Genomic DNA, 25,878 nt, shown 5'->3' on the forward strand with positions numbered 1-25,878 from the left:
GTTAAAAAATTGAACATAATAAACAATGTTTACACAGAACAGTTAATTACAATTACATGCTCCTTTAACTATTTCACACTTTTACTGAACAAGATAGGATTTTTCGCTATTTTAAATACCAGTGAGGAGTAGCTCGGATGGATTTCGAAATAAAGGCCTATATTCATCCCAGGGACCATACAAATGTCCATGTAAAATTTCAGTACATTTCGCTGAATAGTTTACGCGTGAAACCTAAACAAACAAACAATAGCACTTTCGCATTTATAATATTAATTAGGATGTACTAAAGTTGTTTTCGATAACGAAATTCTGCAAAAAATTCTTGAAGATCGTGCATGATATTCCGTTGAGTTTCAATTCGCCCATCTGACGATGACGAAGAATATCGTTTAAAATAGATGATACTTTTCTAGGTTACCTTCAAAGGGTTGCGACTGATAACCATATCATTTATAGAACGGTCGGATTTTACTCTGGAAATGCGGTTTTATGTTCAAACTTTTATAAATTATAATTATTCTTCAATTAAGTTGCGCTCATGTCTGCAAAACATAATCAAATTGAATTCATTGTTTGTGTTTTATAATTTTATGATGTAACAATTTTTGGCTTTTATAAACTGATATTTTTTGTGGATTAACGGGAACGCTCTGTTAAAATGTTTCTCAACATCAGTTTTATTGAAAACACTGTTCCAATATTTGGATGCAATATTTTTGTTAAGTTTTATTTGGTTGTCTCTAGAAAAACTTTTACTTTTTTTTTGTTAACCATGTTTTCTACTAAGAAACTGGTAAATAAAAGCATTCACCGTGATCAGGCAAACTAAATTGGACAGTTTTGTAAATTTGTTACGTAAAAGACATTATGAAAAATGTTATAAATACGGTGCCTCCTCTTTTAAATCTCAGGTTGATACCTGTAATAGTTTGTCGACTGTAACAAAAAAAAGATATCGAATTAGAGTATTTGCTTGACGAGTAACAACATTAAAATCTCCAAATATAATAGATAGATTTTTGTTGGTTTATATTTGTGAAACAATAATTATTTAATTATTATGAAAGTTATTTGCCGATCGTTAACATGTGTTTGTGCCGCACTTTGTGTATGAAAACCTGTAATTATATAACTAAAATAACAACATTTCGTGCTTTGTAAATATTGAAGTAAATTAAATTAAATATTTTCTGCCTATGTTCGTTCATACCGGCCCGCGCTCCGTGTGCATAACACGTCTGTGAGTGGATGTCAATCGCTTGACTGTTAACAAAACACGATTGCTTATTTCATGTGTAATGATTAAATGTGTTGTATATGCAGTTGAGATTTAAAAATTAGTATTTTATTGTTGGTGTTTTCATTTTAATGAATAACCAATAGTCCCCACTGTACTTAAGAAGAATATCACACCGTGCAGCAATATACGAGTTGTTCTGAAAGACAATGTAATTTTAAAGTTGTGTTCCTGCCCTCTCAGATAGTCTCATTTATCACTTCACGTGATGGAGTACAGGATTGATTATTTACTAAATTAATTATTGGAACTTTATATAGTACCGTATAAAAGCCTTCGTGTCTGGATAATGCCTACATTAATATTCAAGCCTTTGAGACAGTACCATGTGCGTAGCTTATTACATTACAAGATGTAGCCTGTGCATTAAATTTTGTGTATTAAACTCGTACAATAAACGTTTCTGAAAATGGTCAGTGACATGAATATTGTCATATAAATAAATAGTGTCATTTGTATTTCGAATTTAACAAGCAGCAAGTAAGACCACTTACATTGTTTGATTAACCGTAAGTAAATACCGTTTAAGTATATGCCTACAACTAAATAATATTTTAAAACTTATTTTAAGTTATTATGATTTAACAGCAGTAAGTGTTTTAAAAATCATCAACGCTATTCTTTTACTCTATTAAAATATAAGTACATCAGAAAAGAGTGTAGTTATTTAATGGAGTTTAAATGATACGTGGATATTTATCAATTTATAACTAATAAGTGACAATATAGTAGTAGTGTGAATTGGATACTGGGGAAACTAATGCCCATTCTGTTCCAGAAGTGATCAATATCACATGTTAGGAATTGTATTGCTAATTCCAGAGCTACAGGTTTCATATAAAGCTAGATTAGCCTGAGAAGCGTACATACAAAAGATCCCAAAAGATCGTCATACAATAGAGTTTCGTAACTAACAAATTTGGCTGCAAATATTCACATGTTTGACAAGACTCAATGATTAATGTTTTTTTTTACAACATTTTTCAAATTTATCAAATAAGTATTTTTTACAAAACAAATTATCTAGGTGTTTCATTTTGATAGTACAAACAGTTCACAAATTGCTATGTACATTGTTTTAGTATACGACAAAAATTTGTCCCGAAATATCGTGTTCACTGAAGCAAGTTATACGAGCTCTCGTTTAGCATCCTTTTATATAAGTATATTGCCTCCTACCATTTTCATAGTAAATAACAATAATGTAAACACAAATTATTAATAACAGTATAAACAACTTAATATCAAGTAAAAGGATATTGTAATAAATGGCTACAGGTAATGTTTTAATGTGATTCAGGTAGTGTTAATGATAGTTAGGTACGTTTATTATCATACCAATGTAAGATACTCGCGGCACGGTGCGGGGCGGGCCGGGTGCAACATGTCTAAAATGTACTTCGCTTTATCTGCACCTTCATTTGTTTTTGAGAAAAGCATTGTAGTGTACATATAAATATATCTAACCCTGTAGCATTGCTAATTGATGGAGACAATAAAAAAAAAACGTTTTTTTAACTATATTAAATATACTTTACATGCATATTGTTTTACACAAACACATCTACATTAATGTTAATTACATGACTTCAGTAATAAATCATTCTTATAATAGTGAAGAAGTTAAAATAATTTATAGATATCAAACATATTCCTTCTTACAATAAAAGTTCTTTTTATTTGGAGATGACCAAAAATATCTGGCCTCATAGATTGATACGCACAAGGAAAGCCAGTCAGTAATATGTATTGCCTAACTAATTAGTATATTTAGTCCCCGGTGTGTAGAGTATTATTATACAGTTCATAAAAATAGGTGCTAATAATCGGTTTTGTAAGGGTTAAGGAAAATTAATTAATTTTTAGTACACCTTTCTTCAAGACAAATACAACAAATACTGTGCGACAAGTACTGTTTTTTTACTGTTATTACTTTTTGATTAATGATGTATTAAAATGTAAAAACTTAAATTTTTAACACAAAGCTGTGTTTTCTCCATAATTTTGATTGTCACAATCCACAAAATAAAATATATTTGTCTTTCACTCTAATACATGAATGAATATTGCCCAAGTAGTAAAAATTGTTTCAGAGATAATATTGGAGTATGTTTTAATGTGGTAGACGTTTGAAGTGACATTTTAGCGTGTGAGAGAGATCGCCGGGACCTGGCTCCGTCTTTAGAAGACCAAACTATAACCTAGTCACAAGAGTATATTTAGTGGTACATAAATAAACTTCAGAATTTTATGAAGACAGCAGTACCGATTACTTGATGAATTGAGTATAAAAATATTTTTAACGAATTTATAAGAGAACAAATACAATTAAATCAAATAGTACACTGCTACTTTAGAATCTGCCAGATGTAGTGTTCAGGAAGGTCGAAGGAGAGAGAGAGAGATAAACAGATGGGACAGATAACTTCCGGGAACTTGGGGTGGAGGTGGAATGGGCCAGCGGGCTGCTTATCGCAGAAAACAGGAAACGATGATGCTCATGCGATCTCGCGGTCAGAGTCTGCTATACTGTTGCAAGTTCAATTTTAAAGATGCGTTAAGAATTGCGGCCGCATTCTTAATGATAAATATCTATCTACGTAGTAAGAGAATGTTTACAATATAAACACTACAATAGGTAGGTTAGAAATCTAGAATACCTAACATTCCTGTCGTATGACATTATTTATTTATTGGCGTATGTATAATACACGCTCTGTGAATGACGCAACAGGCTAAATCAATGTCTATGTGATGTTTGGTGACGGATCACTTTTGTTTAACATCAAATCTCACTATTAGGTGTTATGTACACAAACCGATTCGTACACAAACCAAGTATTCAGTCGGATCAACAGAATGCTCACGTACGCTGCTTTATAAAATTCAAAAGAAATAACCGTATTTAACGAAGCTCCCTGAGGTGTGGCGTTAAAATAGTTTTCACCCTGCAGTTCTGCCTCCTACGGCCTCAAACACATTCAGTATGAATTATAACTACGTTAAGGCGTTCATTGTCAAATAAACCATATCATATATAAGGCATGTCCAATATTAAAATCTGTGAATTTGCTTGGTCTTCTGCATTTATGTTACAGATTTGACTTCTTCGTAGTATACGGGTTTTATTAAAAGTGCTGATGACTAGTTTCAATCATATATATTTGAGTTCATATCAAATGTAATATAATCATATATAACATTGAGTTTAATCCAAAAAAACTATTATATCAAGATTTGTAAAAAGACTTTCATAACAAATAACAGTCCAATTCAGATAGGTGTCAACCTCTCAAAACATGTTTAATATTAAGATATTAAGACATCGTTGTTAAGACATTAGTCATAGAGTATCTATAACATGGTTTTTGTATAATCCATATTAACACTCTTGTCAGCTAAAGCAACTAGGTGACAGGTTTTTGTTTCTACCCAATTCGAGTTCTTGGGTAATTTATTTCATCCTAAAAGCTTTGGCCTTCTCTATTTAATTAAAATTGTACCTTTATCTTAGAATAAACCATAAAAAACACAATGCGAAATTTCGTTAAATTCACGAGTGTATACTGTATATAATTTCCCGTAATAGTGTTCTGAAAATTGTTTTCGTGGGTTTCACCTCAAGATAGTCTGGGCTCAATAACTAGACATTTTAGCAATTATTAAAAAAATTAGACAACTCAGTATCCACTTGGTTTTACAGCTTTAAAACCAGACACACATGTATTTAAAGCTCTTGCTACAGTAAAGTGTTTAGCGAGTCGTTTTTGGTATTTATAGTTTAAAGTTTAAATAACAGTATTAATTTAGGTGAGAAATAATTTTGTACATACTTGATCCCTTTCTGACGACTCAGAACAAATTATACATTCACGCTACCATTCTGAGGAGCCACTCATCAGAATAGGACAATCCTCAGAATTGGGTCGTTTGCGTATCTATATATATATAAGTAGATAATAATATGGGGTTCCTGGCGCACTTTCGGAGCCGACCGAAAAGCAATGTAAAATACTGTTCAATGTACCATAAAGGAAGCTGAGAAATAACACAGCAAATCTCAATGAAAAATTAACCAAATCTACAGCTGTTTGCTTCTACTTTCTTAAGCTGTGCTTTGTAAAATGTTGTCAAATCTGCTACGAATAAAGGAAAAATCTTCGAAATCTTAATAAAATTTAATCAATTTAAAACATTTTTACTAAAAACATACTGTACTTTAATAAAAAACTTTTCTACTAAATAAACAACATGAACTCACCAAAGTCTCTACAATTTCTAGCATTTAAAACAGTGCAACAAAGATGAATTCAGTGAATTGCCAGTTTATTTTCAACAACAGTTGATACCGTCTTCGATACTTTCCTTAAATGATACAGAATTCAAAGAACTTGTAAATTCTTTTGCAGAAAAAAACGTCTAACGGAGTGTTTTACTATCGGCAAAAAACTAAAAAAGTAAGGGATTACATATTTAATATAATTACGAAAGATATTGAAAAGAAAGTAAAAAATAAACAAACAGAGAGTTTTCATCGTTTGTTTATGACATTTTTCCCATATTATACGTTCTTTCAAGATAATCAAGACTTAATTGATGAATTTCTTAGGAATTTTTGTGAGTATCAAGATTTATCAACACAATTCATTAAAGAGCATTATAGAATTTTTCTTATAGAATATAGCCACATTTTGTGTGAAACAAAAGGTATTACTGTAGATAATATTCCATGTGATTCCTATGAAGAAAGACACCAACTATGGTTATCAAAACAGTACTATGACGTGGGGAGGGACTGCAAGTTTTAGAGCACAACTGAAAAGACTTTATTCTACAAAGTTAATTGTTATAATTTCTTCATCTTTTTATAGTCTTCTTTCCAGTAACAATCAAGTGTAATTTTTCATTTTTGTTTAATTCTTTAATCTTTTTTTCATCCAAAACAGTCAAAAATCTGTTCGGCAAGTGTACTTTACAATCTTCCAACTCGGCAATTATTGTAAACCCGAATTTATCTTTCATTTTCTCCAAATTCAAGATTCTATGTTTCTTCCTTTCTTCCAATTCATTTAACTTCTTATACTCTTTAAACTTACATTCTCCAATATCATTTAACTCTTTCAAGAACTCCATTTAAATAGAAAAAATTTAAAGACGGAAAAAATGAAATTTGCTAACAATCACTCGAGAAGTCGAGGGAATTGCCAACATCTTCATTGTTTGACGAGGTTCTTCATTTACTTTCTCCAAATGTACTATAAAATCATCGAGGATTTCTAGCTTAAAATCGTAGACAAATTCAACATCCAGATAATGAAAAAATACAGGTAATATCTTTTCATAATAAACGTGTGTATCGATACCTACAAACCTAATGTATTCTTTGAAAAGGAAAATAATTTTGTCAATGGTTCCAAGAGATAAGTAAAAATTTTTATTCTGTTTTCTAAATTCTGTAACAAATTTTGTTTGTTTTTCACCTCCGTATTGTAATTTTGTAAGCAGATTATTCAAATGTGTTAGTTTATTTCGAAATTTCCTAGGTTTAGGTCTTTCGTACAAAATTAAATTACAATCTCTACAAACTAAATATTTTTTATCAATAATTTCTCCTCTATTATAACACTTGTAACAGTTGGCATTATACTCTTCCATTTAAACAAGATATGCTTGACCATCTTGTTTTGTTAAAGTTCCAGAAATATAAAACTGGAAGTTAGACGAGCAAAAGTTATCTCCAAAATCAATATTAAACTCAGTTCTTTTATTCGGTTCATTCAAATGTTGTTTACTAATTGGATAGAAATTTTTTAACTCCGCCCTTTCAATATCACTAGCATATTTTCTGTAGTCCGCCATTTAATAAGAGAAAATTTAGAAATTTTAAACATCATGTATCATTTTTTCATCGATCTAATGTACGTTTTTATAAGAAAAGATATAAATTTTAGTAAAATAATTAAAAAGATTAGAGTCATTTTTAATGATCTACTTCGTCATATTCAGGATTCTCTTCCTTAAATTTTGCGATCTCGGTCACATATTTCAATAAAATTTGCACAGGATAGTAACCGCTATCTATAATATTGTTCCAATCAACTGTATCTTTATTTTCATCCAAAAACTTTATACTCAAGTGTTGATAGAGACAAAGAACAGACATATGATCTTTTAATTGATAATGTATATTTTCTTGAATGAACTCTGGGGACAGAGTTTGATATTTTGCAATGTTATACCAATTCAATTTGTTTACGTATAATCTCATCATATCTTCGGATAATTCATATTTTTGAGAAATGTCATCCCAATGTTCTTTTTTCAAATCTCTTTCGTGTTGCATGATAAAAAGATCGAAAGCACTGTAATGTCCCGCCATCTCTATTTATTACGAAAAAAATTTCAAAATCAAGTTTTTATAAATTGACTCTTTTTTGAGTTACATTCAGCACATTTTCCAGAAATTCTTTTAACTCCATTGATGTTTGCATAGTATTTTATATCATTTGTTGCAGTTTTTTCTTTACATCTCACACAATATATGAGCGCCATTTATATAAGGAAAATTAGTCATCATAGCCGCCTAATCCATTAAATCTGTTATCAATGTTTTCATAAGATTTATTAACATCTTCTTTAAATTTATTAAAGTTTTCTTCTAGTTTATTTACTTTATCGAGATATAAAGAGTATTGATCATCTATTCTTAGTAATTCATTATTATGTGTTATATTCTCATTGAAACGTGTACCAAAATTTTCAAAAAAGTTTACTTTCTCATTGAAATGTGTATCAAAATTTTCCAGAATTTTGTTAATTACTTCACCAACTAATTCATTAACATTATTTTTATATGTATTAAAGTTTTCTTCTAGTTTATTTACTTTATCAAGTAATTCACCAACATCGTCTACTGATCTTTTACTTCTTTCATCAAGTTTTTCATAGACTTCTGTTGTAAAATCTTTAACATGCTGTTTATGATTCTCATAATTTTGTTTTAGTTCATTAAACATTTTAATAGGATCTTCTAATTGAATCATTACAACAACATCAAATGGATTAATTCCTTTACTAACACCGCTAATTCTTTTTCCTTTAAAATCTAAGGCATTTTTAACATTCGGATCATGTAAATCAACAATATCGATGTTTTCTGATAATTTTAGAGGTTTTAAAATTTGTTCTTTAACAACAACATCATGTTTGTCAATACCAGGTCGAACACCGACAATTCTTTTTTTATTAGCCAAACTAACATAATTCTTTTCAACTTTGATCGCTTCAGTAATTTTATCAGCTTTTTCGATATGAGACATTAAATTGGTAAATAATTTTTTTACACCATCATCAACTTCTTTTTCCAATGTTTTTATTTTATCAGCAACTTCATTTGAACTCATGAAATTTGCAAGTTTGTTATCATATTCTGCTTTAAAATCTTCAATCTCGACAGCAAACCTATCTGAATCTGGAAGGTTTTGTAATAAATTTTCTAACTTGTTATCAAACTCATTTCTCAAACTATCAAAATTCAAACTATTATCTACATTTTGAATAATTTGTGTTCCAAATACGTCAAAAATATTTTGTGAATCCATATTTATTAAGTAATAATTTGTTAACAACTTCTTTAAAATCTTTACCAGTACTCAGTTCATTCAAAACAAAAACACATAAATGACCACAAATTGGGGGATCTTTATAGTCTTGAATCTGAGAATCATTTAGTAGACGCTTGATTTTTTCAAATATTTAATCAATTCTATAGGTGGTTTGTCCTCAATTCTTCCATACGAATCAAAATAACATGCATTCTTATCATTTTTATAATAACAAATCCAATGCGTTCCACTTCCCATAATCGAGTCTAAATTCACAATTCCACATTCAAATTTCTTAACTTTTTCAGGTAATGTATCTCTCATGAAGATTCCTCTAAAATGTTTAATATTTTTGCAGATTTCTTCCAATTCCCCGAATGTTAAAGGTTTAAATTTTTTTTTCAATGTTTGATTTCACGTAATTCAAAGTTTTTTCATCTAATCCAGATCCTGTAACATCTTCCAACTCTTTATCTAACCAATTTAAAATGTTTCGAACAATAGGAATCACATCTTTTTTAACGATTGGAGCAGCTTTACGAACATAAGGAACAACATTTTTAACAACTGGAATATTTTCTCCAAAATCTAATAAATCTTTCAAAAGTCCACCATTTTTGAGTTCTTTCAACTGATTATAAGAAAATTCTATTCTGGTTCCTTTATTGTTTTTCTTATGTTTTTCGAGTTTATTGTATTGTCTATTTGTTAAAAATATCTTATCTTCGCCATTTTTTAGTTGATCTATTTTAAATTGAATACTAACGGGTATTTTCTTCTTAAAAGCGGATTTTATTTTTTCTTTCTGATTTTTGCTGAAATTTACATTCACCTCCATTTATATAATTAAAATTTCAAGTTCTCTTCGATTCCCATTCCTAGTTTTCTCTTCAAAAACATTGCTCCAGCTGTTGGAAGCGCAACAAATCTTTCACCTAAACTAGCATCTTTTGATAAAAATCTATCCATTGCTTTATCTTGCAAAACTTTATCTGCTATATGTCTGGAATTTGTGTCTCTATGTTTTGCATAAAAAATATCGTGTTCCATAGCAGCTTGATCTAATTTATTTATACCAGGATCTCCTCTTTTTAGTCTTTTTTCGAGTTTTGTGCCAGGCCCCAGATACTGATAAGTTGGTACGTGTAATTCAAAAGGTAAATTGTTGATAAAATCATTCAAAAGTCCACTACCCTCAATCATAGATGAACTTATTGCCGGCAAAACTCGTTTTAAATATTTAATTCCATCAGGTTTTTCAATCATTTCATCAAGTTTGTTCGAAATAAAATCTTTAATCGCTTTCTTTTCGTTCAAAAAATTGTTGTTTCCAGCCTTTTCTTGAGCATAAATATAATTAATAATTCCATCGAGTTTTGTCAAATCGTCGATATATCTGTATTCAATCTTATTATCACTGTATTTTCTTACACCTGATCCTTCGATTCGTTTTTCCCAAATTGGTTTAATCAAATTGAGATATTTTTTACCTTTACTTGACTTTGGTTTCTTAGTTGATGGATCATTATTTTTGTAAATTGAATCAGATTTCCATAACATTTCTGTATACTTTTTCAAGTCTTCTTCAGAATATAAACCGTCTTTTGGAACATCAGTGCCTGTTAATAATCTCCATAAACCTTAAGTTCCTTTATATGTTTTATCTTCAATAATTATATCATTATGTTCAAAATTAACGGGTAAATTTCCAATCATAAAACTTTTCTTTTTTTTATCCCAATACAAACCAAATTTATCATCTTTTACTCTAGGAAGAAATTTTTTACCAATTTCACCAATTATTATATCCGTTGTTCCAGGACTTATTGGTTCAACTATGGTAGAGTCTTCAATGATTCGAGGTCTAAATGGTGTTGAAGATGGTAATTTTGGCAATTCAAACTCTTCCACTTCAGATTCTGGAATTGAAATATCAGCAAATTGTCGTACAACTGGAACCAAATTCATTAAATTTTGATTATCGCTTAAAACATTTTCAATTTTGCCCTCAACATTTTTTATTGCAGAAGTTACAGGTTGATTAATTTTTTGAATAAATTCTTGTTCTTTTTCATCAATTCGAATCTGTTCTTTAAATTCTTTGATTAATTTCTTTTCGATTTGATCAAGTTTTTTCGCTTCTTCAGAAGTTACGTTCGCCATTTATTTAGGAAAATTTTGAAACGTGGAACGTAAAAACGTGAACGTGGAACGTAAAACGTGAAACGTGGAACGTAAAAACGTGAACGTGGAACGTAAAAACGTGAACGAGAACGTGGAACGTAAAAACGTGAACGTGGAACGTAAAAACGTGAACGTGGAACGTAAAACGTGAACGAGAACGTGAACGAGAACGAGAACGAGAACGAGAACGTGAACGTGAACGTGGAACGTAAAACGTGAAGCGTGAAAACGTGAACAGATTTACCGTTTTTCAGTTGTTTTCATAATGTAAATAAAAACTAAAGATAATGTAAAAATAATTGTAACAAATATTTTATCAAGTAGATTTGTCAGACCACTGAGCAGCATTTATATTAGAAAATTTATTCAGATATTTACCATTTTTAGGCTTCAAAGTTAGATTAATAGTTAAAAATCCGCAGTCTTCCTTCCAAATTTTATCACATAACTCAATAAAGTGGTTAAAACTCACATCAGATCCCACATAATTGTTATAAATCTTTCTCGAATAGTGATCATCTTGCTTAAAAATACACAACATATTCAGGTTATTTCTTATAACTTGTTTATCAACCTTTGAAAAGCATTGGGAAAGATAGATACAAGAGATATTTTTGTGACGGGACATTACGAAATATTCCTTAATAACGTCTTGATTTTCTAAAATACAATCATCGAAAACGATTAAAGAATTTGGTTTACATTCGCTTAAGTGAACTATGTCCTCGGAAGCATTATAAAAATGTGATATTTTTTTGTTTAAGTTTTTCTCAATATTTTCAAATCTTTCTTGTAATTTTTTTATAGGCGTCTTGTTCTAAAGATTTACTAAAAAACATACAAATTGGAATAAGGAATCAACCTATTGTAGATAAAATTCAATAGTAAAGTTGTTTTTCCACATCCACTTGAACCAACAATTAACAATCTGATTGGTTGATCTTTCTTATTTTCTTCAAACGTTTGAAGTTTTATCTGATCTTTTTGCTTTAAAAATTTCTCCATTTAAATAGAAGATTTTCATCTTGAAGCAACGCTTGCGAAAATGAAGCTGTTCAAGTTGACTTCAGAAAGCTCTAAATTAGTTTTAAACTTGGAACATCCTATTCATTTAGAGGAAGAATCAAATTATTTTATCGGTTTAAGCGGTTTTTATTCTGACAATTTTGTAATAAATATTAGTGAAAGTTCTCCTTATTGTATAGGATTTAGTGAGAAGAACATAACAAAATATTATGGTTTAAACAAAGGATATTATACTTTCGATCAAATAAAAAATTCCCTTAAAAATTATCTAAAAACATTCAAACAATCAGATAAATCTTTAAACTTTGACGAAAACAAGTTTGAAATGCAAAAAAATTATCTCTCTAATAAAATTCAAATAAAATCACCAGTAAGAATAATGTTTTCAGCAATTATTGTAGAATTGTTAGGGTTTGTTCAAGAAACTATTGAGCCAAATCAGGTATATTTAGGAAATAAAACGCCAAAATTTAGACCTTTCGATGTAATTGAAGTGCACTGCAATCTCGTTGAACCTAGTTTTGAAAATCATACCGAACATTTACACAAAGAATCTGAAATTTTGTACACTTTTTTCCCAAATGTTGCTTATGGATCAAAAATCAGTGAAAAACCAAATGAAATCGATTATATTCCAATTAGAAAAAATATTAAAAGAATTCAAAAAATCGTTCTAACTATACAAGACTCTGAGGGAAATTTATTAAATAATGAGAGTAAAACAACAATATATTTAAGATTGCAAGTAACTAGTTAAATTTCTTTCTATCTAAATGGAGTCAGTTGTGAATCTACTCAAATTCAATAATAAAGACATTGTAACGATTGTTGACGAAAACAATGTAATCTGGTTTAAGGCTAAAGATGTTGCAGAAATTTTACAATATGAAAATACTAGACAAGCTATCATAAATAATATTGATAATGACGAGAAAATAGCCTTTAAATATATAAATTACAAGAGTCTATGCCATAGACCCTTTCAAAATCTTCATCCTGACACTATTTTCGTTAATGAATCTGGCCTTTATTCTCGAAATAAAAATTACTAGTTAAATTTCTTTTCTATCTAAATGGAGTCAGTTGTGAATCTACTCAAATTCAATAATAAAGAAATTTTAACATTTGTTGACGAAAATAATGAATTTTGGTTTAAGGCGAAAGATGTTGCAGAGGTGTTAGAATATAAAGATACGAAGAAAGCAATTAAAGAACATGTCAAAGAAAAATATAAAAAAAGCTTCGAAAACATACATTCTGAAGGTAGGGGTGATTCGCCCCCGCCTTCAAACTTTCAAAAAAACACTGTTTTCATAAATGAAGCAGGCATATATTCTTTAATCTTGAAATCTAAAATGAAAATAGCAGAAATGTTTCAAGATTGGGTTTTAGAAGAAGTTTTACCAAGTATTCGTAAATTTGGTGTGTACAAACTTGAAAACGAAAATAAGCAGTTAAAAGATGAAATAAAACAGTTACAAATTTCAGGTCAAATGAAATCCTTGAAAATAGAGAATCAAGAATTGCGAATGGAATTAATGAAGAGAGATATGATATGTAAAAATTTTGATAAGAAAAAGCACCATGTTTTTGTATTAATTAAGAAGAATCACATGTGGGAATGGCCTTATTATGTTATCAGAGCTCAGAAACAAGAAATACCAAACCGATTAAAACATCTAAAAATAAATTATCCTGAATTAGAGATTTTGTTCATTGATGACGAACCAAATTCTATCAATCTGTATAACCAAATGAAAGAATCTTTGAATATTTTATACAACGGAAATCATTTTACTACAAATATGGCAGAATCTCGACTGATTTATAGAATATCTAAATTACACGATGAAAATGTTTCTAAATTTTACTAAAAACTCTCGATTTATTATATTTTGTTTGTAAATGTTTAGCATAACTAGGTAACCATTGTAAAATCTTTTTTTCATATTCACAAGGCATTTCGTTTTTATAACTTTCGCTGAAAATTTTTTTAGCACAATCTTTGCAAAAAGCATCTTTTCTATCTTTACTATACTGCCAGTTATTAAATTCAGAAATATTTTTAATTTCTTTACAAAAGTAACACTTTTTCTCTTCTAAAGTTAATTTGTTCATTTTAACGTATAATTCCTTACAATAACAGTCTTTTCTATTCTCTTCTTGACACTTTGTACATTTCTTTTGAGACTCCATTTATATAGAAAAAATTATTACACGATGAAAATGTTACTAAATTTTATTAAAAAACTCTTAACTTATGATATTTGGTTTGTAAATGTTTTTCATAGTTATTTAACCATTTTATAATTCTTCCACATTCACAATGAGTATCTTCATAATATAATCTATGAAGATTCTTCTTTACACAATCTTTACAATATGAGTCTTTCTTATCTCTACTATAGTGATCACTATTAAACTCTGAAATTTTTTTAGTTTCTTTACATTTAAGACATTCTTTATCTTCCAAAGTTAATTTTTTCTATTTTATCATATAATTCTTTATGATATTCCCTTTCACAATCTTTGCAATTATAATGCATTCCATCTTTCCTATTTTTATCTTTATAAAATTCATTTAAATCTTTAAATTCTTTGCACTTTGTACATTTCTTTTGATGCGCCATTTATATATAGAAAATTTATATTACAGTTTTGACTTCTTCAATTCATATTCATAAAACTTTCCGGTTATTTCTTCATTATTTAAATCTTTTATACTATAAGTTACAGGATCTGTGTTATTAATTTGATAAATCACAAAGATTTCTCTTGACCAATTGTTCTTATATTTGTTCGAAAATGTTTGTTTTTTACTAACAATTCTTACATGATCATTGACTTTAAATTTAGTTTTCGTGTGAATTTCAGGTGGAACATACTTGAAAACGGTCTCTAATAACTCCTTTTCTGCATCCTTATCTACGTCTTTCGGTTTCATTTTGATTGTGCTGTGAACTGTATCGTTATAATTGTTTACGATTTTTTGAAGAATATCGATCCATTTAAAGTTTTTATTAATCTCAAAAATTACTTTCATTCTCTCATTTTGAGTTCTGTTATATCTCTCTACAATACTTGATTTCTCTTCGTTTTCAGTATGATAAATCTTAATGTTGTATTTCCTCAAAACATCGATAAATTCTTTATTTTTAAACTCTAAACCCTTATCTGTATGAAGTAGGTTAGGAGGTTTGTGATTGATCCTTATGGCATCTTTTACTATATCTTCGAAAGCTTTTGAAATATCCTTGCTGTTTTTTCTTTTGATAGCTCTTGACCAAGCATATTTTGAGAAAGTATCAATAACATTTAACATATACTTAAATCCATCATTTTGATCTGAATAGTTAGACATTACAACTAAATCTGCTGCCCATAAATCGTCAATTCCTAATGTTATAATTTTTCTCTTTTTAAACTTTTTTCGTACTGGTGCATGAATTTCTCGAGCTTCAATCTCTATCTCATCTTTAGTCTTCAATTCTTGCTTAACAGGTTTTGGATTTGGATTCTTTATAAACTTACTCTTGTTTGTCTTACATTTTGAACATTTTGCAGCAATTCTATACAATCCATTTTGAGTTTGAACGATTTTTGAATCTATACTTTTCGTTTTTTTCTTGCATTTGTGGCAGTGAATCAAATCATCTTCCATTTACATGTCAAAGTTTCCAAGTTTATTTAACTCATCTAATATATTAGATTCCGCTTCATTTTTATAGCCATAAGGTACTGTATCGATCTTATTTTCTAGGACAATTCTCTTATCATCTTTAGCGTTCAGTGCTAACTTGTTTATAATAACGGTGTACAACTCATGTTTATAGCTTTTGATTACTGTCATCTCCCTAAATTCTTCTTTATCTTCGAACAAACATCTCTTCAAGTTTTCGATATTTATTGTTTTATTTACAACGCTTCTCTTAATTCCTTTACACCTAACTGGGTTTTTATCTAGATATTTGTACGAGTACATCTTAGACCTTAAACCACAAAATTCTTCTAAAACTTCGCTATTTAACTCATCTTTGAATTTCCCTATTACCTTCTTGTTTTTAGTAGCGAAACATTCGTGATCTTTTGGATAATCACTTGTATCAAAGTCATCTATATTTTCTTTAATAATTTTAAAAGGATCTCGTTTCAATTCTAGGAAATAACTGTCTGTATCCATGTAACACAGATTCAAATCTGGATCAAACTTCTTTAATTTGTTGTAATAAAACTCGTACATTAGCAATTTTGAGAGGTCGAGAACTGAAAATCCTATGTAAATCGGTTTGTTAAATTTAACCTTTTGTTTGTACATGTGACTCGCTATACAGTTGTCGTCAAAGATGTTAAAGCATTTGAAATTTGTTTTCTTGGGTACAAAGGTAGACAGTAATCTGGAAGGATTTATAGCAGAGCTGTCATGTCCAAATTTCAGGGAATGTTCACCTACTTAAAATAATTTGAACTTAAAATAATTAATACGACCAAAATCAAATTAATGGTCTATATCAAATTCGGTTTGTGGAATTTTAACAATTGCTCAATATATGCTGAAATATACTTTGTTGCGTAAATATTTTGTAAAAGTATTAGTTTCATTAGAGTTCAACAAATATTCAATAATATTGTACTTTGAGAAATAAAAATATGTAGCTTTATTTATATAAACATTAGTACTAAAAAATGTTAACTTAGACTGTATTATTCTTAATTTGATCACAGAATAGAATGACAAGTTTGAACGCAATTAATTGTGTTTTCAGGAAATTCCTTATTTCCACCCTTTTCCTGAAACCGTATCGATGTTTTACGCTTCAGAATCACGGCATTAAACATGCTAAATAGCTTAATAGACCAAATTCCATATTTTACCAGATCCTATCTCGCTAAAAGGCAGCTGTGATGATAACATAGACACAAGGTTTTTAAAATACCGATTTGGAGCAATGACCCTTGACTGATATACTTTCACAATTACAAACAACAAAAATGTAGAAGGGGTCTATTAAAAATTTTCCCTCTATTTCAATGTTTAACAGTTTATAGCTGGTGCATATAAAGTTTTTATTAGTCTAATTTATATTTTTTTGTGGAATGCTTTTCGCTACAAATATACAAAAAAAATCTTCTAATATCCAATAATAACTGTAGTAAATATTAGGCAACATTTTAAATTTTGTCTAAATAACATCGGTTTTACTGAAATATAAACTCCTTAGATTGTTTAGTTATAAACAAACAACTTGTATTAGTAACCAGTCAGTTTTATATTCCAATGACAGTTCTTTTAAAATTACATACCAAGATTTCTACAGTGTTTTATAAAAAATAAACTTTAGACCACAACATTATAAATTACTTAATCAACTGTAACGACAGACCCAAATTAAACCTTGTTTAGTCGTAAATGTTTATTTTGTTGTAATTTTAGTACAGTCAAATAATATTAACCCATTTCGATTTTAAACTACGTTGATTTTTTGGGGGTAATATTCGATATCACACTTTATAAAGTGCAGTCCCACTACTTCATCTACGTCATCACTAATTCACAGAAATGTATTTTTATGCTTTAAATAATATTTTCATAGCCTAATTTAAAATTTAAATTTATTATTTCATTAACAGATATTAAATATTTATAATCTTGTAGTCTATCATTTGGCATCATTGTCTACAAATTGTACAAAATAAAGATTTGATACAGTTTCAATTTTCCCCGCCACCACAGTTGCCCGTGTGCACACTGGAGGGGGCAAACTGGTTTGCTCTAAACGTGACGTCACGGCAGTGTTGCGCGCGCCACCTTCTCTTCTAGGCAACCCCTTCCACTCAGCTGCATTTACTGCATTCAGTTCATTCGTTGTTTGACAGTTGACTAAGTAACATCGGGAGCCTCTGGTTTGTTATTGATCATCTGTACAATTTAATTTAGATTATATTAGCGAGTGTTTTGAACAATAATTATATCTGAGTGCGTTTTAATATTCTCACATTAAAGTGTGTTTTGAGCATAACTAATACTTTCCAAGTAGTTTTTTCGTTATTGTGTGTAACAAAGGGAAACTTAGTTCATCATGACAGATAAGTTAAAAATGAGTTTAGACGATATAATTATTCAGTGCAAGGGATTAAAGAACTCTACAAGAAGAAGTCATGAACGAGGAGGTTTTCGTCAGGGTGGAGCATCTCAGAGCAATGCCAGAGATGGTGGTGGACCCATGAGAAGCAGGAGAGTCAAATTTGATTCATCGATAAGAGTTCCCTATTCTCGAGTAAGTATAGTTTTTATACTATCACTTATTAATGAATTAGAAATTATTAGACCACTCTACATTTTCTAATATCCAGTTTTTTCATTATAGGCATAGAATAAATTTTACATTTAATGAGTAGCCTCTGGGACTAAACTAATTTTGTATGGGGGTTAAGTAGAGATATCTCCTGTGTTTCAATTATAATAGTTACTTACATACCTGGTTTCTAATTTAAGAAATGCTAGCACAGTTATTGATGGATTTTAAGTGTCTATACAAAACCATTTACTACAGCGAGTTGTTCAGTTTATCAGGAATTATTTTGTTTCCTTAGCGATTGAGATTGAAGGTATCTCACTTTAAATTTTGTATCACTTGGAAGATCACTATAAATAAGTATAGTCTACTTTATCATTTGAAATTATTGTTTTTTCATTTGTATTTTTATACAAATTATTATTTGCTTTATTGAAAGTTTAGGAAAAGTAAGTGTTGCAAGTGTGATTAGGTTTATTTGGTATTTTAGGAGCTTATATATATATATTAGCTAAATCTATCATTTCTTAAATTGGTAACTGATAATCTATTTCAACATTCCAGTAAACACATTTATTGGAAAAAGTATTACTTAGAATTACTACTCACAATTTTATAATTATTAATTTATTGTAGCCTACATCTAGACAAGATCTTTTTATGGTTTTAGTGATAGTTCTCCAAAAATAACATAGCATTATGGAGTGTTGTCATTTACATGTTGAGAAGACTTTTATAAGGGGCCTACACTTGTTATTCGTGTATTTTATCGAATTTTTATATTATTTTTTTTATCTGATAGACTAAGCAATTCGAAATCACAATTATTTTAATTTAAGATATGAACTCAAATTAATAATACATAAACGCTATATTTAATATAAAAAATAAACTACAAAGAGTAAAAGTTTTTTTTTAGAGTTTAAAATTTTCGATTAATATAAGATTAAATGTTTTGGACCAACGGACAAAGCCATTTAGTTACTGAAATGCCGCAGGAAAGTGCGCCTATCTCGGGCATATCTTTACCACCACTATTACATAAAAACAGTTACTCACTTTTAACTGGGCATGATGTGAGTATTGTAATGTATATTTTAAATTAGTGGCTAGATTAAATTTAGTTCAATTATTTTAATGATGTTGGTAATTAATATTTGTGATTGAAATGTGTTATATTGTGGTTAATGTATTATATTTCTTATTGCGTACGATTATTATATAATATCGAAGTTGTATAATATACCGAATTTTGTATAATAAAAATCAAACAACGAGTGTAAGCCGCTTATTAAAGTCTCACTCATACCCGTATTCAATAACTATATTGTGTATTGTTTTTACTGTGTGCTGTATATCTTGGTACCTGAGAATTGTATGGTTATGGTAATTTGGCCAGTGTGGCATTGCCACTGTCTTAATAATAATACAATGTGTGTATGTTTTTATAAAATCAAGTGTCAACAAGATCCATAACTATTAACCAATACAAGTTGTTTGTCTTTGAGATTAATGTAGGTTTTTACTAAGATTTATTCAAGAACGAAAGAATTGCTTATTTTTCTTCTGAAATAAAAATATGTTATAAATTGAGAATATTTTAATTGTTAGGATAAGATAAAAAAGTTAGCCTTAAATACAGCAATATAAAAATGCTTGAACTTTAAGCATTGGAAAATGGACCTTGGAAAAACCTAAACATTGCTAGGTTTTAATGTATTAATCTCATAAATTTTTAATATTGTGGACATAACTTGTTTTTCATTATTAATTTATAATTCAAATTATATATATTAAGTAAATTATTACCACTTACATGTGAAAAACATTTGTTTCTAAGTATTATGACAATATCGAGTAGCCTAAGCCGCGCGCGCGCACGCACACACACACACACACACACACACACACACACACACACACACACACACACACACACACACACACACACACACACATTCTACTAATTGGGACCAAAGATATTTAATGGTTTTATGGAGTTCTGTGGCAATGCGATTTATTTTTGAAACAAAGACGAAGGTAAAAATGAAAGCGCGTCAATATATCGTGGAATACTCATAATATTTTGCAAGAATATTTCTTAATAAACACATACTTACTGTTTTTACTTCTTTTGCATTTATTTATATTTCTGGTTTGCTTTTGTTACGTGGAGATGTATATATATTGTTGTTGTTTGTTCAAAGTATATTTTCGTTAAATAGATCTTAAGTTTGTTATATGTTATTGTTATTTATTTAAAGTTTGTTGTTGTTGATTGGAAATAATGTTTTATATTATTGTTATTAATTCCTAGATGTTTATAAGATGTTAATTATTGTTACAAAATAGTTAAAAATTGGTTTTGTTTATTTATAAATCTATCAATGATTTATACAGTCTAGGTGGATGGTCTTTGTTAAAAATATAAAACTAATATAAATGAAGTGTGGTGAGTAAATTAAAGTAAAGTAATAGAAAGTAGAAGTTTATAGGAGAATTAAATTAGGGAACACTATTGTAAGATCTTGGTATGTATTTGGGTTATTGATAATTTCAGTGTTCATTATGTCAGATTAGTGCTGTTGATAATATTAAGATTAATGTTTATTAATGCTGTAAAGTAATGAATTCCAAAAGACTGGCTCATAAACGGTTTGCAATATTGAACAATAATAATGATTTGTCATCCCGCACGCGCTTGAGCGCATGGGATAATGTAATGCCCATATATGTAAAACAAAAGTTTTTGTGAATAAAGCATTTTTGAACTTGAACTTGATATATATGTATAAACTAATAATGAAATAATCATAAGCACATAAGTTTTTACCGAAATATTGTTGTTCTATATCAATCAACTTTGTTTTTTTGCCAAACGATTAGACTTACATCAATATAAAATTTTAGTATACAAATAGTATAAATTTTTTTCTCATTAGACATACTAATCATGTTTTTTGTTAAAGTGAATTTCTTCGTAAATAATGGTGGTTACTTTACCTTTAGAAAACCAAATAAAATAATTAAGAACTACTCAACGGCAAACAGTAGTTATTTAATTTTCAAAGTTCAATATTTCAAGTAAAACTTTAAAGTATGGAAATAATTTCATAATAGTGGCGGAAGGTAAAAAAAATCAACATTACATACAATAAATAGGCCAGGAGTACTTTTTAATTTTTTAGTAGACTGTGGATGTAAAACGACTATCTAAAGTATATCTACAGGTTTTTAGGTGTAAGAAACTAGTTGCGGTTATCTCCACAAAACAATTTAACTTTGAACTCTTTATATTTAAGTGCTTATAGAAACTTTTTACACGATGGACTTTGCCAATTGACTATTTCACGTCTTTAATAGTATAATTATTTCAGCCTCCTGGTGATATCAACAGCCGCTGGCAGCTTGATCTCTATGATGGTCCGGTTCTCAACAAGAGGAGGAGATCAGGAGGTCTAATCATGACAGGTGGTCCTACAAAACTAGTCGTTTCAAATCTGGACTATGGAATATTAAGTTCAGACATACAGGTAAGAGAAAGTATAATTGTCACATGTAAGAAAAAATTTATTCAAATTAAGGTACATGTTAAATGTTTATTAGATAATCATTAACGTAAAATATTAATGCAGTGTTATACAAAATAAAACTTAAAACCGAAATGTTCGATTAGTTATTGTATAGCGCCTAATCATTAGACTATATGTATTCACTTTATTTTTATCTTATTCATTATTCATTTTATTATTTATTCTTTTTATTTATTTTTTATTAATTTCATCTTATTTTACGTCAAATTGCATTATCTAAGGGCTGGGTAAAGTACTCTTCAGTATTTATCGGTACATGAGACATGTCATTGTCAATAATTTTCTTGAACTGTTGAAAAAGTAGTTGAGTCATTGTAGATTTATCTAAATTTACATACTGTACTTTTATACAGGGTATAATAAGTCCTGATACACCTGGATATATTCCTAACGTATCGATGTATCCATGTAAATTCTTCATCATACCTATTAAAATTCTTTTTGGAGGGTAAAAAAATGATGTCCCTATATTGTGACATGCCATATTAAAGGTATATTTAATAGAAACAGAATGGCACTAAGAAAACATCTCTGTGCCGTTTCTAGCAAACGTTATTGGCAAATAACGCAAAAATAATCTGTTTGCACAATTCCAATGTCTTTTGCACATCAAATACTACAAGCGTGATATCTTTTAGTAAGATTTTGAGGGGCCCGGCTTATCCAATTATGTAGTATCTAATGTTTCTGGTGTGCATATTTATGTTAAGAGTTGTCTTTTTTTAGGTGGCATTACAATGTAAGGGATTACTTGTCCTTGACGTTTGTTAGCATTGTTGTACAGATATTTTACATATAAGTTATCCTCTTTTACCAAATTTTGTAATAGGTTGAAATATTTTTTTATCCTAAAAAATCCAAAAAGTAATTTATTAAGTATTGTGAAGGTTGTGCATTAATATATCATTGCGTTTGGAATATATCCAGGATTATCAGGACTTAATTTACACCCTTAGGTGTAAGGGGTTATTTTCCCTTAACTTTTTTAGGATTATCGTAGAGATGTTTTGTCCATGTCACGGTGTTTCTTTTGAATTTACCTTCCAAAAGGAGTAAGTTACAAGATAGGGGTTGAAAACTGAAAATTTTTAGTAATGCTTCTCGCCACAATTGAAAAAGAGAGGGAAATATTTTTATACCTCAAAACTTCCAAAACAGTACTTAATAGATATGGTGAAGGTTGATATTTCAATCCGTTTGGAAAATATTCAGGCGTATCTGGACCTAGTTTACACCCTGTAAGCTTAAAGTATAATATTTTTAAAACATTTTATTCAGTATATTCTAAACCGGAACCAACGATTTTGAGAATGGTTATGGTGGATTCACATGAACTTATGTACATGTTTCTGGAATTGTTTGTGGTTATAATAATGTAATACCATTTTTACTTTTTCCAGGTGCTCTTCTCAAAGTTTGGGCCTCTACACAGTGCAACGGTGAACTATGAAAAGTCTGGTCGCTCCATGGGCTCGGCTTACGTCGTATTTGAGCGAAAAGCAGATGCTGTCAGGGCTATGAAACAGTACAACAGGGTTCCTCTAGATGGTGAGTTCAGTTTGTATGACAAATAGTTTCTTGTTACAATAAATTGCTAATAAAATTTAAAAAAGTCAATTACTTGTCATTGTTATGTTAAAAGAAATACCCTATGTTTCAACGATTTAGATTTATCCTTTTTCTCTTTTTAATATTTAGAATGTCTACCTACTTGTAACACAGTAACTATATTATATTTAATTTACACAAATTAAAAAATATGTGTGAGGCAAATTGGTTATCTATCAGTAAATTTATTAATTACTTTCTAAAGGTGTTTTGTATAACACAGTCCGTCTTGTGTCAAATGCAGTGTGTATTTTTTATTTCCTCTGCCTTAGAGTTCTAGAATTTATAATCATCTAATGTTTTATTCTGTTATGAACGCATTTATATATATATATATATATATATATATATATATGCTGTACATGTACAGGTCGCCCCATGCATATTGAATTGACTACGTCTGATGTTAAAGTTATGATGCAGCAAGGAAACCGATTCAATGGCGGCTTCACCCACAGGCCTAATCCTGGACGTTTTGGCCTCGGGGTTGATGGAAGAGGTAAGTAAATGTTTTTAATAAAAAATGCTTTAATTTAACTCTTGCTATTCTGTATTAATATGATGGAACAGGTTTCCCTTTCATTTGCTATGTTGAAAAAGCCTTAGATAGCAACTTAATAAACATTAGTAGGTCAATTAAGTAAAACTGAAGTTTAAGTTGTATGTAAAACTATCATTTAAAAAGTTTGAAAAGTAAAAGAATTAAAAGAAAGATTTGAAAATATTTTAAGGAATTTATTTATAGTAGGCTAAATTAATAATTGCTTTGTTTACTGTCGTGATTAGGAACAATCAGAACGATTCTTTGGATTAGATGTACTAGGTAAAAAAACAAAAAAGTAGGAAACTTAATTATTAGCAAGCCACTGAATCACTGCGACAGACATACAGGTAAAAATCATCTCTCTCTCTCGTTCTCTCTCTTTCTCTCTTAAAGTGAAACATACATAAATAATTGTATCAGTTATATATATATATATATATGTTTCCACTTAACAATAAAAACCTTTACTTAAAATTTCCCAAAATAACCTGGAGGAATAAGAATCACTGTACCCAGACAGGACAAATGGAAACAAAATTATTAAGGCAAAGGAATGATTATGTTCTAATAAACCTGTTTGAAACTTCACACAATTCTGATAGAAAGTTAGGGGAGATATTACGAATATTTTCTGTGTATTCGTTTAATTAAAACTTCATAATAAGTTAAATCAATTATTATATTATAAGTAATTACATTGAAGTTAATTCCAATTACATATACAGCAGTTCGCTCATGTTTAATATTTCCTGTTGTAGGTTTCAGAAGAAATGGTCGCGGCGAGGGAAGAAGAGGCGGACGAGGAGGGAAAAAAGTCCCAACTGCAGCAGAGTTAGATGCAGAATTAGATGCGTACATCAGCGAAATAACGTTGTGTAAACTGAACATAAATGAAGTCTAAATATTGTTTATAGAAATATTAATCGTACAAATTATAGATGTATATGAAATTTAGTCGATAAAAATAATCATATTGAAAAAGACATCTCTTTGTTACATTTTAATCTTGCAATGTGTGCAGTATTAAATTGTTATTATTATAATTAAGTAAAGTACTAACAGTAAAGTTTATTTTAAATTCGACATATTTTTTTTTGCTTGGAATATATACCTACAAGTTTTGTTTTACTATAGCTTTATCAGATTAAAATATAATATACTTTTTATAGATCTTTCATTTCTCAACGGAAGTTTTGCACTGTTCTGCTTGTAAGTTATGATTGGTATTTCATATTCTAGTAACTGTGTGTAAATTAATTGGCAAACTTTCCCGATTTTAGCTCTAAATAGTATTTTTCTAATTTTCTGAAATATGTAATTATTTAAATCATAATGCTTTTCATTCATTAACTTTTTTTAAGTAATCAAAGTTTTACTTTGGATTCAAAAGGGATATTTATGGAATTTTAAATGGCAGCAGCACTAAATTAGTAAGTAACTCACTTTTTAACTCGTAATTCTCTGTTTGAATTTTAATTTATGTAAGGCTTATTTGTGCAAACAGTCTGCTTTTAAAAGTCTTTCTTGTGGGTATTGATGTATAATATCAAAGAATATTTTTTAAGTAAAACATCTTGTAAGCCTGAAGTATAATAAATATGTTTTAACATGTTTGCTGATGTGACATTTTTAAAATTGTTTCGGTAGAAACTTCGAATACAAATTTTTTCTAATAAAGATATATTTGTACAGATAAATCATTTATATTGCCAATAAGGAATAAACT

At 29.1% G+C, this 25,878-nt stretch overlaps 1 protein-coding gene across 1 annotated transcript in view; it reads left to right on the plus strand.

Moving 5' to 3' along the window:
* The window catches only part of LOC124370817 (THO complex subunit 4-like), a 30,028-nt gene extending 4,975 nt beyond the window's left edge, over window positions 1-25,053 (plus strand). The window contains exons 2-6 of the mRNA XM_046829115.1: window positions 18,237-18,389; window positions 21,785-21,940; window positions 23,401-23,548; window positions 23,979-24,086; window positions 24,911-25,053. Coding sequence (XP_046685071.1) covers window positions 18,237-18,389; window positions 21,785-21,940; window positions 23,401-23,548; window positions 23,979-24,086; window positions 24,911-25,053 — 708 coding nt within the window. The remainder of the gene's footprint in view (window positions 1-18,236; window positions 18,390-21,784; window positions 21,941-23,400; window positions 23,549-23,978; window positions 24,087-24,910) is intronic.
* Window positions 25,054-25,878: the final 825 nt, after the last annotated feature.

Source organism: Homalodisca vitripennis, unplaced genomic scaffold (genome assembly GCF_021130785.1).
Source record: "Homalodisca vitripennis isolate AUS2020 unplaced genomic scaffold, UT_GWSS_2.1 ScUCBcl_529;HRSCAF=2762, whole genome shotgun sequence".
NCBI lineage: Eukaryota > Metazoa > Arthropoda > Insecta > Hemiptera > Cicadellidae > Homalodisca > Homalodisca vitripennis.